Source organism: Taudactylus pleione, unplaced genomic scaffold (assembly GCF_031769625.1).
Source record: "Taudactylus pleione unplaced genomic scaffold, aTauple2 ptg000696l, whole genome shotgun sequence".
Taxonomy (NCBI): domain Eukaryota; kingdom Metazoa; phylum Chordata; class Amphibia; order Anura; family Myobatrachidae; genus Taudactylus; species Taudactylus pleione.
Window position 1 is genome coordinate 258,710 of NW_028285098.1, and position 18,246 is coordinate 276,955.

The 18,246-nt window shown below is 47.9% G+C and overlaps 2 protein-coding genes across 3 annotated transcripts; one reads left to right on the top strand and one right to left on the bottom strand.

Moving 5' to 3' along the window:
• Window positions 1–3,200: 3,200 nt before the first annotated feature.
• Window positions 3,201–7,598, top strand: JTB (jumping translocation breakpoint). 2 transcript variants are annotated; one of them, XM_088456307.1, is made up of 5 exons: window positions 3,201–3,394; window positions 5,181–5,221; window positions 5,564–5,655; window positions 5,803–5,879; window positions 7,045–7,598. In XM_088456307.1, the coding sequence occupies exons 1-5, from the start codon at window positions 3,300–3,302 to the stop codon at window positions 7,199–7,201; spliced, it is 462 nt and encodes a 153-aa protein (XP_088312433.1). In that variant the 5' UTR covers window positions 3,201–3,299; the 3' UTR covers window positions 7,202–7,598. The 2 variants fall into 2 exon arrangements, with proteins under 2 accessions (XP_088312433.1, XP_088312432.1); XM_088456306.1 differs by having other exon boundaries at window positions 3,203–3,394; window positions 5,800–5,879.
• Window positions 7,599–9,179: 1,581 nt separating this feature from the next.
• LOC148477714 (cocaine- and amphetamine-regulated transcript protein-like) lies at window positions 9,180–11,385 on the bottom strand. The gene is made up of 3 exons (XM_088456300.1): window positions 11,234–11,385; window positions 11,024–11,107; window positions 9,180–9,991 (listed from the first exon to the last, which is right to left on the bottom strand). Exons 1-3 carry the CDS (start codon window positions 11,369–11,371, stop codon window positions 9,884–9,886), a joined length of 330 nt encoding a protein of 109 aa, XP_088312426.1. The 5' UTR covers window positions 11,372–11,385; the 3' UTR covers window positions 9,180–9,883.
• Between the last annotated feature and the right edge of the window lie 6,861 nt (window positions 11,386–18,246).

Sequence of the window (18,246 nt, forward strand, 5' to 3'; positions counted from 1 at the left end):
CCAGATTTTAGCTATTATATTCTAGCAGGTGCTAGGTAAATGTTAAATAGAATCTGATTGGTTGCTACGGGCAACATCTCCACTTCTAAGAAACCTGCACATTACTAAATATACCCCAAAGAATCAGGAAACTGTCTCGGAGCACAGTTATTATGAAGTAAGTAACACACAACACAACACGGGGTTAATAAATACATGAACTGATTGGAGAAATTCCCTTAAGGTGAATGTTTGAACCTCTCTGGCGCTGTTAGTGGCTTCCAATCCCGCATATACGTGTACTGTACATGTTATTACCCTACACTGATCCTGTTGGTGCACATGATACTATTAGCTGACCCCGTCCTGCAATCCTCATTCCTCCGCACACAGAGAGTGAAACGTGAACATGTGCTCACAGTGTGCTCCGAAGCAATGAAACACGAAGGTGTGACTAGAAGTTTTTAGCCTTTCTATCTTCCATACAAGCTCCTTTCATGAAAGAACGTATGGCTTTGGATTCCCACAGACCTGCCCAGATGGCTCGCGCCCCGTGAGTGACCCGACTAACCGCAATTCTCTTGGGAACCTGAAATAGGGCTCTTGTCCCATATGGAATAGTTCACAGGGGGGAAAGATTAATATAATAATGACCACACATCTCTAGTGGCTCACATGGGTCAACAGGACCAAAACCACATGTAGCCCTAAAGCTGGTGACTACATCCATTCGGTCAGCACACGGATACTGGTCACTTCATACTACATGCATTCCTCATACCTGAATAACTTGTAGCACCACTTTTTACCATTGATGCAACAAAACATCATCATTTCTGAAGTTACTACAACATATAATTTCCTGAGCAGAAGAGAATGCTGTGCACTGCCTCCTTCTCCCCTCCAGATGTTTTCCATCCCACTTCTCACACCAACTAATTGTTTGGAAAAGTACAGTTGAATTCATCACGGAGCAATCAGATCTAGAATCCCCAGCTTATGACAGCCCTCACTTCCTGCACACATGCAATGGTCACACGCCCTTACATAGAACTTTGACATGCGTAGTACAAAGCTAAACTTAAACTTGCAGCAAACACAAAGAGACAAGATAAAGTAAAATATTGACAACAAGGTAACATGGTGTCCACTTCCCCCCCTATAATGTGGCAGAACAGTTACTATACTTCTATGTGAGTGGTGTGTAAACTGAAATCTCTTTGTTCTATACACTAATGCAAATATGTTCCCTTGCTAAGATATTAAGAGGGTCTGTGTTATGTTACCCACTGTACCAGGGCCTGTCCAAGGTTTCAGCCCATGCCCCCTCACCCCGCTGCTGAATGAGGCTCGCCCATGGCAAGCAGGGCATTGTAGCCATATGTGCTGCCATCCAACACCTTCCCCATCCATTTAGTCCTGATATTCACTAACATTACGGAGTGTGAGCAGTGTGAAGTCGGACAAACATCTATACTGTCCCGACATCCCGGATAGTCCACAAAAATCAGGACAGTTTGGAGGTATATTTTTCTGTGTGCGTGGGTTGCCCCCCCCTTGTTTATCATGTCCCACCACCATCCCTGTAATTCATCCCCCTGACCATGGAATCCTCCCAATTTAAATACATATACAACTAAATAAGTGTCAGCCCATTATGAAGGGTCTGTTGTGTTTTATATTTAAATCCTTTGTGGCTGGCACTCAGTGTTTCATGTGCCCCAGCAAGATTGATGCTCTAGGCGGCCACCTTCTTCATCTAATGATAGTGCCAGCCCTGCCATACACCCAATGTGCCCCCCCCCCACAAAATCAAATTGAATTGAAAGCCCTCACAAATTAAGATGGGGTAGAAGATATATACCTTGTGTAAACGTGGATTATGGAGGATGAATTAATCTGACCAAGGTAAATACTATAAATTACCTCAAAGCTCAAGTGATTAGGGATGTAAACAGGTCACATGACACCATTCCCCTGATGAAATCACTAGTGAATGGTGATGAAACGTGTCAGTATGTATAGGGGAATTAGATAAGACACTTTATAATTGTTTCTTCATATGGTGAAAGCCATTTTTTACATTGAATTGTGCATTTGTGAGCGATAAGCTAAGTCTTCCTGACCTGGTTACCACAGCGGCTCCATTCCACAAGCACTTTCACCATTAGGCCACGTATACTAGAATCACAAATGGTAAGATCTTCAGACATCTTAGCGTGTACGTGTGGAAGCTGATTGCGGAATATAACAATAAGGGACTTTAATAACTACTAGGATATGCTGGTGGTTCTATCGCCTACATTAATGCCTGTATCAGTGCAGGATGTAATATGTACGTCACAGCCCTGCTAAGCTGCAATAAGGCCTGATATATAAATGCGAAGGACGTTAGGAATCAGCTCTGATGTACTGTGCAGGCGCAGCTCCGGACCAGGCAATGGTGGAAGCTTCGGGTATAAATAAGTCTCAATTACGTCAGACGATGTCCCCAAGCTCTAGTTATTTATTTCGATACGGATGAGGCTCAACGGGGAGAATAATGCTAATGAAAGTGGCGGACGGTCGACTTTGATGCATCTTTTTGGGGTTTTCATAGTGCCTTTGCACTGCGTGCTCGGAAATAAATGTGTATCTTCGCCTGTATTCAGCGTTGCCGGCATCGATGCACGTGCCGCCCTTATCCTTTCGCTTGTGAATGTCGCCATCATCATTATCAGTGCACGTTGGCACCACCCTCACACCTGGTGCGAGATCCGTCTGACCTAAGTGTACGCTCACATCTGAATGTCCCGCAATGACCTCTGCACGCACTCAGGGCACCTGGCCTACATATGAACGCACAATCGCAGCCAATCAGTGCAGGTGGAGGTGCGGCTGAGACGCGTATGCCCGCAGCTGCTGACATTTCTATATGCTCATCTCAGGCAAATGCGCAGCGCATGAAAAACAAAATGCAAGACCTATGCAACGCAGAATCAGCCCGGTATTTGCTGATCAACTGGGAGAGCGCAAACAAAAGTACAGAAGACTTAAAGGGGTATATTTACTAAGGTGCGGGTTTATAGAAGTGGAGATGTTTCCCATAGCAACCAATCAGATTCTACTTATTTATCTAGCATCTTCTAGAAGATACTAGCTAGAATGTGATTGGTTGCTATGGGCAACACCTCCATTTCTAAGATCCCGCACTTTAGTAAATATCCCCCTTATTAGTGCAGAGCATCAGCAGCACCGGACAGAGCATCGCACACCCAGGCGCCGCTGTCCCTCCTCCGACCACACGAGGGCGCGCTGACAGCCGGGAGCGGTGACGTCACATGCAGGAAGTGGAGGGGAGATCTGAGGAGACGATGATGGCGGCGGGGCCGGTGGGCTGGCTGCTGGGAGCGGTGACCGTGCTGAGCGCACAGCGGTGAGTAATGTCTATATACCCTGCACACAGGCTGTCTGTACTGGGGACGTACTGTCCCCCCCTCTCCTGTGTCCTGCTCCTTACATACTGTCCCCCCCTCCCCTGTGTCCTGCTCCTTACATACTGTCCCCCCCTCCCCTGTGTCCTGCTCCTTACATACTGTCCCCCCCTCCCCTGTGTCCTGCTCCTTACATACTGTCCCCCCTCCCCTGTGTCCTGCTCCTTACATACTGTCCCCCTCTTCTTCTGTGTCCTGCTCCTTACATACTGTCCCCCCCTCCCCTGTGTCCTGCTCCTTACATACTGTCCCCCCTCCCCTGTGTCCTGCTCCTTACATACTGTCCCCCCCTCTCCTGTGTCCTGCTCCTTACATACTGTCCCCCCCTCTCCTGTGTCCTGCTCCTTACATACTGTCCCCCCCTCTCCTGTGTCCTGCTCCTTACATACTGGTCCCCCCCTCTCCTGTGTCCTGCTCCTTACATACTGTCCCCCCCTCCCCTGTGTCCTGCTCCTTACTTACTGTCCCCCCCTCTCCTGTGTCACCCTCATTACTGTCCCCCCCTCTACTGTGTCACCCTCATTACTGTCCCCCCCTCTACTGTGTCCTGCTCATTACTGTCCCCCCTCTACTGTGTCCTGCTCATTACTGTCCCCTCCCTCTCCTGTGTCACGCTCATTACTGTCCCCTCCCTCTCCTGTGTCACGCTCATTACTGTCCCCTCCCTCTCCTGTGTCACGCTCATTACTGTCCCCTCCCTCTCCTGTGTCACGCTCATTACTGTCCCCTCCCTCTCCTGTGTCACGCTCATTACTGTCCCCTCCCTCTCCTGTGTCACGCTCATTACTGTCCCCCCTCTCCTGTGTCCTGCTCCTTACATACTGTCCCCCCCTCTCCCCTGTGTCCTGCTCCTTACATACTGTCCCCCCCTCTCCCCTGTGTCCTGCTCCTTACATACTGTCCCCCCCTCCCCTGTGTCCTGCTCCTTACATACTGTCCTCCTCTCCTGTGTCCTGCTCCTTACTGTCCCCCCCTCCCCTGTGTCATGCTTCTTACATACTGTCCCCCTCTTCTCCTATGTCACCCTCATTACTGTCCCCCCTCCCCTGTGTCCTGCTCCTTACTTACTGTCCCCCCCTCTCCTGTGTCCTGCTCCTTACTTACTGTCCCCACCTCTCCTGTGTCCTGCTCCTTACTTACTGTCCCCCCCTCTACTGTGTCACGCTCATTACTGTCCCCTCCCTCTCCTGTCACGCTCATTACTGTCCCCTCCCTCTCCTGTGTCACGCTCATTACTGTCCCCTCCCTCTCCTGTGTCACGCTCATTACTGTCCCCCTCCCTCTCCTGTGTCACGCTCTTTACTGTCCCCCTCCCTCTCCTGTGTCACGCTCATTACTGTCCCCTCCCTCTCCTGTGTCACGCTCATTACTGTCCTCTCCCTCTCCTGTGTCACGCTCATTACTGTCCCCTCCCTCTCCTGTGTCACGCTCATTACTGTCCCCCTCCCTCTCCTGTGTCACGCTCATTACTGTCCCCCTCCCTCTCCTGTGTCACGCTCATTACTGTCCCCCTCCCTCTCCTGTGTCACGCTCATTACTGTCCCCCTCCCTCTCCTGGGTCCTCCTCCTTACATACTTAGTATAATTGCAGACGACTTGCATGTTTGTTAGTTATGTTGTATTGGGTGTTCTTAGGAAGTTCTTTGTCATATGTAAGTGTGTGGGTGCCGTGTAGTAAATTGGGTACTGTAGTCAGTATGTGATGTATCTGTGTTTATTCTCTCCCAGGTGGGCTGAATCATCCTTAGCGCAAGAACAGATTTACCAGGGTGAGTCCGACATGTGCTGCTCGTGTAACTAGTAATGTATCATAGGTGTCACTCTCTGTCTGTAAGGTTTGTATCACTGCTATAATATGACTGGAAACGTTATATGTGTGATGTCGTAGGGTGCATCATGGGGGATCCTCATATGCACAGGATCCATGGTTATTTATAATGCTGCCTGATCTCTCTCAGTAGTCACATGTGATCTGTAATCGCTGTCACATATAATCTCCTGGTGTGATCAGTACTATTACAATTCTGTATGATATGTCACATGTGACCCCTCGTGTTTGATTAGTTACATGTAACGTCCTAGTGTGGTCTAATACGTTTATATGTGATCAGTTACAGGAATTGCGGCAGTTACCGTCCCCTGCTGGAAGTCTGAGGAGTATGTTATATCTAAAGATTGCTACAACTGTAATCAGTTTGAGAGTGTAAGTATCCAGCATTCACCTTTCCTTACGCCCCTGACGCATGTACCCTATGTGTGATCCCTGCCATTCCTGCATGTTCATATGGCTCCGCGTCTGGCCAAGTAATGTATGAATCCCATAATCTCAATCTGCTTTTCTTTACAGAAGACCCTCAACCAGTGCAGCGTCACAGGCTTCGTAGAGCAAGTCAGCTGTGCCACATCAAAGAAAGCAGAGTATAAGAGGTGAGAGGGCACACTGTGGGCATCTCAGGCAAAATCGTGGGTGGCACAGACCCAGCCAGTCAGATAAACATATATATCTTTTATCCTGTATATACAGCACAGCCACGCCCACTCTGAGATCATCCTATATATCTAGCACAGCCCCGACCACTCTCTGGGATCATCCTGTATATACAGCACAGCCACGCCCACTCTGTGAGATCATCCTGTATATACAGCACAGCCCCGCCCACTCTCTGTGAGATCATCCGGTATATACAGCACAGCCCCGCCCACTCTCTGTGAGATCATCCTGTATATACAGCACAGCCCCGCCCACTCTCTGTGAGATCATCCTGTATATACAGCACAGCCCCGCCCACTCTCTGTGAGATCATCCTGTATATACAGCACAGCCCCGCCCACTCTCTGAGATCCTGTATATACAGCACAGCCCCTCCCACTCTCTGTGAGATCATCCTGTATATACAGCACAGCCCCGCCCACTCTCTGAGATCATCCTGTATATACAGCCCTGTCCACTCTCGGATCATCCTGTATATATAGCATAGCCCTGCCCACTCTCTGTGAGATCATCCTGTATATACAGCATAGCCCTGCCCACTCTGTGAGATCATCCTGTATATACAGCATAGCCCCGCCCACTCTCTGTGAGATCATCCTGTATATACAGCACAGCCCCGTCCACTCTCTGAGATCATCCTGTATATACAGCACAGCCCCGTCCACTCTCTGAGATCATCCTGTATATACAGCACAGCCCCGCCCACTCTCTGAGATCATCCTGTATGCACAGCCCCGTCCACTCTCTGGGATCATCCTGTATATACAGCACAGCCCGCCCACTCTCTGGGATCATCCTGTATATACAGCACAGCCCCGCCCACTCTGTGACAGCAACTTGTAGGTACAACACAGATTTGCCCACATTCAGTGAGATCATCCTGTATATACAGCCTCGCCCACTCAGTGAGGTCATCCTGTGTATATATATATATATATATATATATATATATATATAGCCCAATCAATGAGATCATCCTGTATATATAGCCCAGCCACGCCCAATCAGTGAGATCATCCTGTATGTATAGCCCAGGCTGTGAAGCCCCTGTATGGTCTGATGTGTACACTGTGCACCTGGCACCTCTCTCCCTTCTCCCAGCTGCCGCTCTGCGCCCATGGAGAAGAGGTTCTTCTGGCAGTTTGTGGGCATCATGATGGCAGGCTCAGCCGTCCTCTCTCTAGTGGTGGTTTCACGGCAGAGGACGTTGGACAGGCGAGCCCTGGAGAAAGTGCGCAAGCAGATCGAGTCCATTTAATTTGAGGACATCTGAGGGGGATACTTGGACTGTGGATCACTTTGGGGTCTTCTGCCCTGGAATACAAAACCTGCTGCCCCAAGTGCACCTTACCACCTTCTCACCATCGGGTGGTGGAGATCTCCGCCTTGTCTGAAACCATGGATATATGATCTGTCCACCACTTGTAGATGCTCCCAGATTACCTGTACGGTGAATTTTCTGTCCTCTCCCCTTTAATACCAGGCACCATAGTTTGGTGATGACAAGGGGTGTTTGAAGAGGGGAGGGGGGTTATTTTTGCAGATTCTCTGAGATTTTGGGACTTTTGATGTATTTATGGCGCTCTCTGTCTGGTATATTACCGGCGATTTGTTCTCGTTGTTTTATAGAAAAATAAATAAAATGTGACCCTGGCTGTAACGTCTTGTTTCTACATGTGGGCTGGTATGGCATGGTGTTCCAGGCAACCAGTTATATATATATATTATTATACATTGACGGAGGTGGCTGACTCTTCAGTTAGCCAATGTATATAATGTAATATCCACGTGTGTGTGTGTGTACTCATAGACAAATAGCCGTTCTGAGACATTAACAGCATGAACAATGATTGGGCTCCTTTTTTATTATGAGCAAAGGATATATTGGCTCTCGCCCACCTAGGCCTCCAATGCTGGGGCTATATACCTTTTTATAAAGACATATTAATATGTGTAGTACAGTCTTATATTTTGCCTACATTGTAGAAATAGACATGCGTAGTACATGATAACAGTAGCTTGCACAGCAAATAAAGTATCCTCATACAGATATACACATTATTGGAGATTTACAGAACATTTACTATAGATAACACCTGTGTTCTGATGTGAGAGATGCCAGGTCTAATGTTATATACACACTGGAGCGATATGGGCAGCTCGTTCAGTGTGTACGGGCCGTCTGCATGCACCAATTTGGCTGCTGCTTGTGATAGTCATTTACAATGAGAGTCAGTACAGCGTTTTGAAAATCTCTATTCAAGCCAGATATTTCCCTTTGTATGTTCTCACCACCAGACAACTTCATATTATTGCATTGTGCATGTCCTGCTGCAGGCTTTGCTAATAGTCATATTATTGCATTGTGCATGTCCTGCTGCAGGTTTTGCTAATAGTCATATTATTGCATTGTGCATGTCCTGCTGCAGGCTTTGCTAATAGTCATATTATTGCATTGTGCATGTCCTGCTGCAGGTTTTGCTAATAGTCATATTATTGCATTGTGCATGTCCTGCTGCAGGCTTTGCTAATAGTCATATTATTGCATTGTGCATGTCCTGCTGCAGGCTTTGCTAATAGTCATATTATTGCATTGTGCATGTCCTGCTGCAGGCTTTGCTAATAGTCATATTATTGCATTGTGCATGTCCTGCTGCAGGCTTTGCTAATAGTCATATTATTGCATTGTGCATGTCCTGCTGCAGGCTTTGCTAATAGTCATATTATTGCATTGTGCATGTCCTGCTGCAGGCTTTGCTAATAGTCATATTATTGCATTGTGCATGTCCTGCTGCAGGCTTTGCTAATAGTCATATTATTGCATTGTGCATGTCCTGCTGCAGGCTTTGCTAATAGTCATATTATTGCATTGTGCATGTCCTGCTGCAGGCTTTGCTAATAGTGGTTTTTGTTTTTTCATCATTCTGTCTACTTCTCTGCCTTTCAGCCACGTCTTTGTATGGTTTGGCAGAGTTGTGTATTTCTGTTGCCCTGGGATACGACACGGTTTAGCTCCCCATTCTGCATTAGGTATAGTTGTATCTAGGCAGCAGCTCTGTGTTTTATCCCAGGGGAATTGGAAATAAACAACTGCCTGATGATGATGATACGTGGCTGGAAAACACAGATAAAGCATGGTATTTATTAAAGTTACAGGAGGGTACAGTACAAACAAGACCATAAACTAATGTTCTTTGTAGGTGAAAATCCAATGTAACATAGATACCTTTTATTGTGTGAGATTTATTTTATACTTTGCTTAGGTTAGAAGAGTATCATACAGATAATGAGTTCCGATTCCCGGGGTGATTTATTACAGTCATGATGTGGTTCTCGGACAGACGTAGACGCTCGTATTGACTTCCGTTCCGGCTATGTGGCAGTTTCTTTGTACTAAATCCCCTGTATCAAAGTACATTGATCAATGTAAAGATCAGAAAGCGTGGGACGGGCGAGCTGTGGGTGTTGCGTCACTTTGGCCCCGGAGGCAGACAGATGCACAAAATAATATCACAGTTTATATACAAAGCTTTTATATAGTATTGTCTGTTCGCTCCTGTTACACAGTTGTACGTCAGATAGCGGGTGGGGTCCGGCCGGTGCTGAGGAATAACGGGAGGTGGGGGTCTGGCCTGTAATCTAATCCCCTATACAGGTTTATTTGCAGAACTGGAGGCTTATCTTAAGCTGTGTCCAAACCATCCCTGCCGGGGGGCTGTGATAGCCTGCAGGTCATTGCATGTAATGGGAAAGTAATTTGGCATTTGGTCCGGCGCCTCTTCTGTCCCTTGGCGCTGGATGTGATGTGCACTTGGAGCTTCTTGGAGTGATGCACAGGGTCCGACAGTCCAAAGAAGTTGGTAAATGTCCCATGATGGAAGAATTGCCGCTCCATGTCCGTCAGGTAGAGCTCAGGCTGCCCAGGACTCGGCACGGCCTCTCAGAGGCATTTAAGGAAGAAGTAGTTGCAGTTGCTTCTTGGCGGACAATTGCAAAGTTTCCCTATCCGCGGTCCTCTCTTCACGGCGCAGGAATCTCCCATGATGCACTAGTGCAGGGAAAGAGGCACCATCACTGACAGTAAATGGTAATTACCCTTTGTGTATAATTACATTGCTTTCAATTTGTTGTCGATCAAAGACTCTGTCATTGTACCTGAAGAAGCTTCTCTCATACGCAGCCCAGCCCTTCCTAACGCAGTCACACGAGAGGAGATTTTCCATAATCAGTGCACTCCTCTCCTGAAATACTCTGTGCTGTGGGGTGCCTTGACCCTTTCAGTAAGGTAGGGGGCAGTGTATGGTGGTGAGGATAGAGGGCTTTGTAGGGGCTGTGTGAGAGAGATTAGATCAGAGGAGTGAAGGAGAGGACACTGGAAGGTGGGGAAAATAATGGGTTAGGGGTGGCCTTCGACCATCGATGGATAACAACCAACCATGGCTAACCACCGATGGTAGATGGTATGGCCATCCATGGCAGAGATCCAGTGGTTCTCCGACCATCAATGCTACAGAGCTCCCTGATGGTTTCTTCCTTTGTACTTGGCCTGACCTGTGAAGCTACGCCCCCATCACTGATTGGACCACTGCCCACTAATTAATAGAGATGGGGTGACCATCGGTGGGTGAAACCATCGTTATTTACCCTTGCAATGGTTTCATACCATTGAGTTTATCTACCAATGGTTCATTGATGGTGACAATAAATGTCTAACCCACCGATGACCATCCCTATAATGGGTCCTGGTTTGGACATGTTGAGATTTAATAGCGCTCAGACTTTTATTTGGAGATGACAGAGAGAGAGAGGAACACAAGTGGATTAGTCACTACCTCACAATACAGCGGACTGCTCACCTGAAATATTCTGTGCTGCTGTGAGTATTCAGATGATCTGATTGGCTAGGGCACAATATTAATCCGTATCCTACACTGTGTGTTTACTACTTGCCCTGCACCCCCAAAATCCTTCTTGCCCCCCACAGCAGGTGCATCTCTACTACATACTTCTCCCTCACCCTTCCCAATGCTGGCCTGTCGCCCCCTGATACCCCTGCACCACACACGCTCCCAGCACTCACCTTGGGCATCCGGTTATATTTGGTCTCCCAGATGAGGCTTCTCTTGGACTGGAGTTTCTCCAGGACATCCTGTAGCTCCAGCAGCTGAGGGAGCAGAGAGATGAGTCAGACACGTGGGACACTACCCAGCCTCTCACGCTGTGGGACGTGTATACAGAATGGTGGGGGATGTATGTAACCATGTTATGTGTGTGTGGGTAGAACACTTACCAGCTCCTTCTCAATCACCCTCTGATTCCCTGTGTCATAGGTTATGTCCTGCGAGTCTGTTTCCCCGAGTGCCAGGGCTGCGAGCAGGGAGACGATAAGGCAGAGAGATGGGGATGGCAGGTACTGGGCACACACCATGGCACGTCCTGCTGTCTCCCTGCCGGATGCTGCATGTGGCATCGTGTCACTGACTTGTCCTCTTATTGTTGGGATTAGGTGTAAGCTCTGATGTGTTAATTACTGGCCACACGTGGGGGAGCTGGACGTTACACATCTCTATAAATCTCCTCCCAGATGCGGAGGGAGAGGGGCTGAGGGGGATGTAAATATCTGCAATACGTCTGCCCTGTTCATTGATCAGGATCATTTTCACATTTTCCTTCCAGCTGGGCCCAACAAGATGTGATGTGTGCGTCCGTCCGTGTATGTATGTAACACTGGTACTTTGTGCCTAATTTAGAGATGTACAGAAACCAATGTTTTGGTGGCGGCAATACGGAGCGCTCCAGAAAACGGGCATGTTGACCCTGTTTTCTGGAGTTGCCAGGGGCTGTGTCAATGGACGCAGCGTCACTGTCCCCTGGCTGCGTGACTTTCCCGGCCGTCCTAAGTAACCTGAGGGTCACTGAGATGTCCGCTGGTCACGTGATTGGTATGAGGCTGCATCTCCCGACGCAGCATTCGATCACAGAAGCCGTCAGGAAGAATCTTTTTACTCAAGACGCCTTCTAGGGCTTGTGCATATTCTGCTGTGGCTTCCATCTCTGAATCAGGCCCTTTAAAGAGGAAGATGGGCGCCCCCCCGAGCCCCCGTTTCTCCTCCCACCGTTATCTCTGCAGTTCTCGCTAATCTTCCTGAGGACAGAAAGAAAGTTTCCGAGAGATAAGTGTAAAGGATATTTTATTTATATCCTATTCCTCCAGCAGGTAATGTGTCGCCCTTTTCCCAGTAACGACGACATATATTACTGGAACGGCCTGCGTGGCTGAGAGATGGAAACGGAGACCTCAACAGATATCAGCCTATAGGAAGCGTCTCACATTTCTCCCCCTCGCTCAGCGTCTTATCTCCAGGCCGAGGATCTGATCTCCGACGTGCGGGCCCCCCCCTCTCACTAATGTTCAGCACTTCAAGATAACAATATAATGTAATCCCAGCGCAGCCTGGGGACAGATAACTCGCAGAGATGTAGTGTCAGAGGCTCCGATACTTTCTGATTAGTGTCAGTGTTTCTGCTGGCGAGAGCGAGCGCCCTGAATTTTTATTCATTAAGTCACACTGTGCATATAGCAGACGTGCTGTAACCCATAGCAAACAATGAAATGTTCGCTCCGACTGGTCTAGTGCTCGTTATGATTAATGAGAGGAAAAACATCCGTTTTATTTGTTGGGTACAGCACTTATGTGCTACATAGACCTTATTATTATAGGGGAATTGTACCCAATATGATTCAAAATAATATACAGAATTCCTTGCTGGGCCTTATTATGAGTCTAGCCGTCTAGTGCGCCACCATTTCCCAATCCATGCCATTCAGAGGGACTTGGGGGGGCCTATTTATCAATTCATTTTTTAGAGATGTCGCCCGTAAACACCTGTTATTATAGAGGAACTGGCAAATATTAAGCATTCCCTGGATGTAACAACAAGGGACCACAACAGGTATCTCCCAATATCTGCTGCGATCCCCAATATTCAATTGCGATAGCAGCCCCCATAAAAACCTCTAGGGGCTGCCTAGTTGCAGAATTTGCTTGGCCCTGCTAACTAGCACCATCTGGCATTAGCTATTGTAGTCCTATAATGTACGGTGCTTAGCCATTGTAGTCCTATAATGTACGGTGCTTGGCTATTGTAGTCCCATAATGTACGGTGCTTAGCCATTGTAGTCCTATAATGTACGGTGCTTGGCTATTGTAGTCCTATAATGTACGGTGCTTGGCTATTGTAGTCCTATAATGTACGGTGCTTAGCCATTGTAGTCCTATAATGTACGGTGCTTGGCTATTGTAGTCCCATAATGTACGGTGCTTAGCCATTGTAGTCCTATAATGTACGGTGCTTGGCTATTGTAGTCCTATAATGTACGGTGCTTGGCTATTGTAGTCCTATAATGTACGGTGCTTAGCCATTGTAGTCCTATAATGTACGGTGCTTAGCCATTGTAGTCCTATAATGTACGGTGCTTAGCCATTGTAGTCCTATAATGTACGGTGCTTGGCTATTGTAGTCCTATAATGTACGGTGCTTGGCTATTGTAGTCCTATAATGTACGGTGCTTGGCTATTGTAGTCCCATAATGTACGGTGCTTAGCCATTATAGTCCTATAATGTACGGTGCTTGGCTATTGTAGTCCTATAATGTACGGTGCTTAGCTATTATAGTCCTATAATGTACGGTGCTTAGCCATTGTAGTCCTATAATGTACGGTGCTTGGCTATTGTAGTCCTATAATGTACGGTGCTTAGCTATTATAGTCCTATAATGTACGGTGCTTGGCTATTGTAGTCCTATAATGTACGGTGCTTAGCTATTATAGTCCTATAATGTACGGTGCTTAAATGTACGGTGCTTAGCCATTGTAGTCCTATAATGTACGGTGCTTAGCCATTGTAGTCTATAATGTACGGTGCTTGGCTATTATAGTCCTATAATGTACGGTGCTTAGCCATTGTAGTCCTATAATGTACGGTGCTTGGCTATTGTAGTCCTATAATGTACGGTGCTTAGCCATTGTAGTCCTATAATGTACGGTGCTTAGCCATTGTAGTCCTATAATGTACGGTGCTTAGCCATTGTAGTCTATAATGTACGGTGCTTAGCCATTGTAGTCCTATAATGTACGGTGCTTAGCCATTGTAGTCCTATAATGTACGGTGCTTAGCCATTGTAGTCCCATAATGTACGGTGCTTAGCCATTATAGTCTATAATGTACGGTGCTTAGCCATTGTAGTCCTATAATGTACGGTGCTTGGCTATTGTAGTCCCATAATGTACGGTGCTTAGCCATTGTAGTCTATAATGTACGGTGCTTAGCCATTGTAGTCCTATAATGTACGGTACCTGTAGAGGGATCTGTGTGACCCCTGCCGGTGTTCTGCACTCGCACATGCCTGGTCAGCAACCCATGTAGAAGTAGTGATTGCATTAATGATCACTATACATCTAACACATCGCAGGGTCGGCCCCTGTGGGGACCCCTCTCCCCATGTGTGTATTTGAATGCATTTGTGTGGTCTTTATATTCTTATTGCTGCAATTAAAAATTCTAATGAACAGGTCTGGAAATATGACATTAAATGCTTTAATTCCCTCTTAAGAAAGCAACCTAAAATCCCACACATTATTACACTGCTCACCAGGGGCGCTGAGAGAAAGGGGGAGCGGGTACTACTTGCCCGGGCTGGCTGTAGGGGCCTGGCAGGTGCCCGGATCAGTGACTGCCCCCACTTCTCTGTCCGCTACCGCTGACTGCCCGCTGTGCTGCGCTGCTATACCAGAGATTGTTGCTGCAGCAGTCTCCTCTCACTGCCCGATGTGCCGCTGTTACTGCTCTACTATACCAACGTGGCCGGTGGTACTGGGATGAGAGGAGGTTTCAGGTAGCCCACTCCCCTGGTGCCACCCCACTCTGGGCATGCAGCACCGTGCATAACTCTTACGTTTTATTTTTAGGAAGGGGGTGTGTTCACACCTTCCCAGATATGGCCATACCTCCCCAGTACCCCGACCCGTCACAGCTCATGACTGCCCTGCTGCTCTTGTTGCATGCAGCCCTGTCATCAATGACTTCACTTACTGCTACAATCTCTGCTGCTGGGGACCCTGCTCCTCCCACTATATAACTATCAGCCTGTGGCTTCCTGCTGCCTCCATTCCCCTCCTCACATCATGTCACTGCCCCTGTCACATGCAGCCCTGTCCTCACTGTCACCTCACTCATCTCCTGATATACTCTGTGCTGCTGGGGACCCTGCTCCTCCCACTATATAACTCTCAGTCTGTGACTTCCTGCTGCCTCCATTCCCCTCCTCACATCATGTCACTGCCCCTGTCACACACAGCCCTGTCCTCACTGATACATCACTCATCTCCTGATATACTCTGTGCTGCTGGGGACCCTGCTCCTCCCACTATATAACTCTGTGGCTTCCTGCTGCTTCCATTCCCCTCCTCACATCATGTCACTGCCCCTGTCACACACAGCCCTGTCCTCACTCATACATCACTCATCTCCTGATATACTCTGTGCTGCTGGGGACCCTGCTCCTCCCACTATATAACTCTCAGTCTGTGACTTCCTGCTGCCTCCATTCCCCTCCTCACATCATGTCACTGTCCCTGTCACACACAGCCCTGTCCTCACTGTCACCTCACTCATCTCCTGATATACTCTGTGCTGCTGGGGACCCTGCTCCTCCCACTATATAACTCTCAGTCTATGACTTCCTGCTGCCTCCATTCCCCTCCTCACATCATGTCACTGCCCCTGTCACACACAGCCCTGTCCTCACTGATACATCACTCATCTCCTGATATACTCTGTGCTCCTGGGGACCCTGCTCCTCCCACTATATAACTCTGTGGCTTCCTGCTGCTTCCATTCCCCTCCTCACATCATGTCACTGCCCCTGTCACATGCAGCCCTGTCCTCACTGTCACCTCACTCATCTCCTGATATACTCTGTGCTGCTGTTAACTGTTATCTTTGCCCTCACTGATATAGCATATTTTCCTATCTTTAAATAAAAATTGTACTGAGCCAAAATCAGCCCCTCTGCTCAACAGCCACACACAGCTTCAGAGCCTGAAAACTGGGACAACCTGACCTAAGCTGGGGCCATTGTACTGTATGATACAATATAATGACAATGGGGTAGGTCCCTGCCTCAGTGCATTTCCTCTGGGTCTGGTGCTGGTCCATGCAGACAACACTTATTATAAAATGCGGCTAGCTCCCGAATATTAATAATCTTTATCCGCTTGAATGTATTAATGTAAACAGACGCGACACGTGCTCCGATAAGAGCCGGTGCTGGCATCCGCCATCACTTCACTGCGATGTACAGCGAGACCTCCTGCATCACAAGATCCCCCTCTCTGGCAGGGCAGCCCCACTGGTGTTAACCTACGCAGCAGGCAAGAACCGCAAATACTGTCCCCATAGAAAACTATGGGGGGCGGACGGAAAGCAGGAGTTGTGTATGGTACATCTGAGGGATACTTAATTCTGCCCCTAAACATGTAGGAACAGCAGCTTCCGCTTATTTTAAGGACATAATTGATTAATAAGCCCCTTTCTTAGAAAATCCCCACTAAATATGTAAATAGTAAAGTGAGGTTTGGCCAATGGTAACACAGATGTTTGGGGCATACTGAGACCACCTCTAATCCCATCAGGGTCCCTTACGTCACTGCAGGCGGCAGCACAAGGTGACCGTTATGTAATGTGCTAATAGGGAACCACTCACCTCAGCGCCCCCAGATAATCACTGACACAGAGCCGGAGATTATGTCAGAAGTCATGTAAGGAGATTACTCCCATCAACCGGCTCCAGGTGACGCATGGAGAATACAGAGGATGGCGTCCTGTCCTAGACACGGTGACCACATCCAGCACCCCCAATTAGATGTGCTAGGACCCAGTATCGGAGCCAGCTTTATACCATGACTGAGGACTGGCATACACAGACATGGATAGTGGCAACACAACTACTGCGGCACACACAGATGGCTCCCATGGGACTCAGGTAGTACGGTGCTGCTTCCTAGGTGACCCCACGCTGAGACAGTCACCTTTATACTGGCTCTATGGTGCCCCCTGTGGACATAGTCCCATATTGCATCCCAGCACAGGGGATGAAAACCCCACCTTGGTAATTTTATACTGGCTCTATGGTGCCCCCTGTGGACATAGTCCCATATTGCATCCCAGCACAGGGGATAAAAACCCCACCTTGGTAACTTTATACTGGCTCTATGGTGCCCCCTGTGGACATAGTCCCATATTGCATCCCAGCACAGGGGATGAAAACCCCACCTTGGTAATTTTATACTGGCTCTATGGTGCCCCCTGTGGACATAGTCCCATATTGCATCCCAGCACAGGGGATGAAAACCCCACCTTGGTAACGTTATAATAAATCAGTCAGTTCTCTGAACATCTGCCCCGCAGTCAGTCGCCCCCATTTGCGTAGAGTGCCAGCCTGGGACAACACGGAGAGGCTGGCAGTGAGAAGACTAAGAAGACAGATAATAGACTTTCTGGGAAAGCTATATACAGATATATGTTGGCCAGTCTGTATTGTGCTGATGAAATTCATGGTGGCAAGTGCCCCTTACCAATAACTCATAATATACATGCCAGATGCAGAATGTGATGCGAGCGGAGCCTGGACCTGGGTCTGTCTGTTCTGGTGTAGCAGAACCATATAAATAACTCATCCAATATTAGAGTTAGCGATATGACCCCTCCCCAGGCCCCGGCCCCCCACCCTTACAGCACCTTCCTGTACAATTATACCTGGTAAATATAACGTTTGCCCGATGCCCACACGGCTGCCGGCTGAGCTCTTATATGTACTGTTCATTGTTTGCATATAATATAGAACAGAACCTCCCCAGTGCAGACATATAACGCCACCTCCTAATGTCAGACACTACAGGGAACATATTGTTACAGTGTATCACCCGAGCCTTCCCTTCCTAGGAGGTTCTTGCTGTCATGTACTCTACACTGCCGGACCAGAGATCCATATCCTGCCCTGATGGGAGCCAGTAAGTGTGAGACAGTTGTATGCAGGCTGTATTGATGACTACACATCTCTGATGCCAGAAAGCGGAGGTGTCTGGAACCAATGGGTGGGCTCAGGGGCAAGTAAATAGCGATTTGCATATCTCTACCCACAAGTCTCAGGGTGAAGCTTAATCCTTTACTCTATGGTTGTGTTGGTTCATTGTAATACCATTTTATATTAACTTTTGCCATATAAATGCTCTCACTGCATCA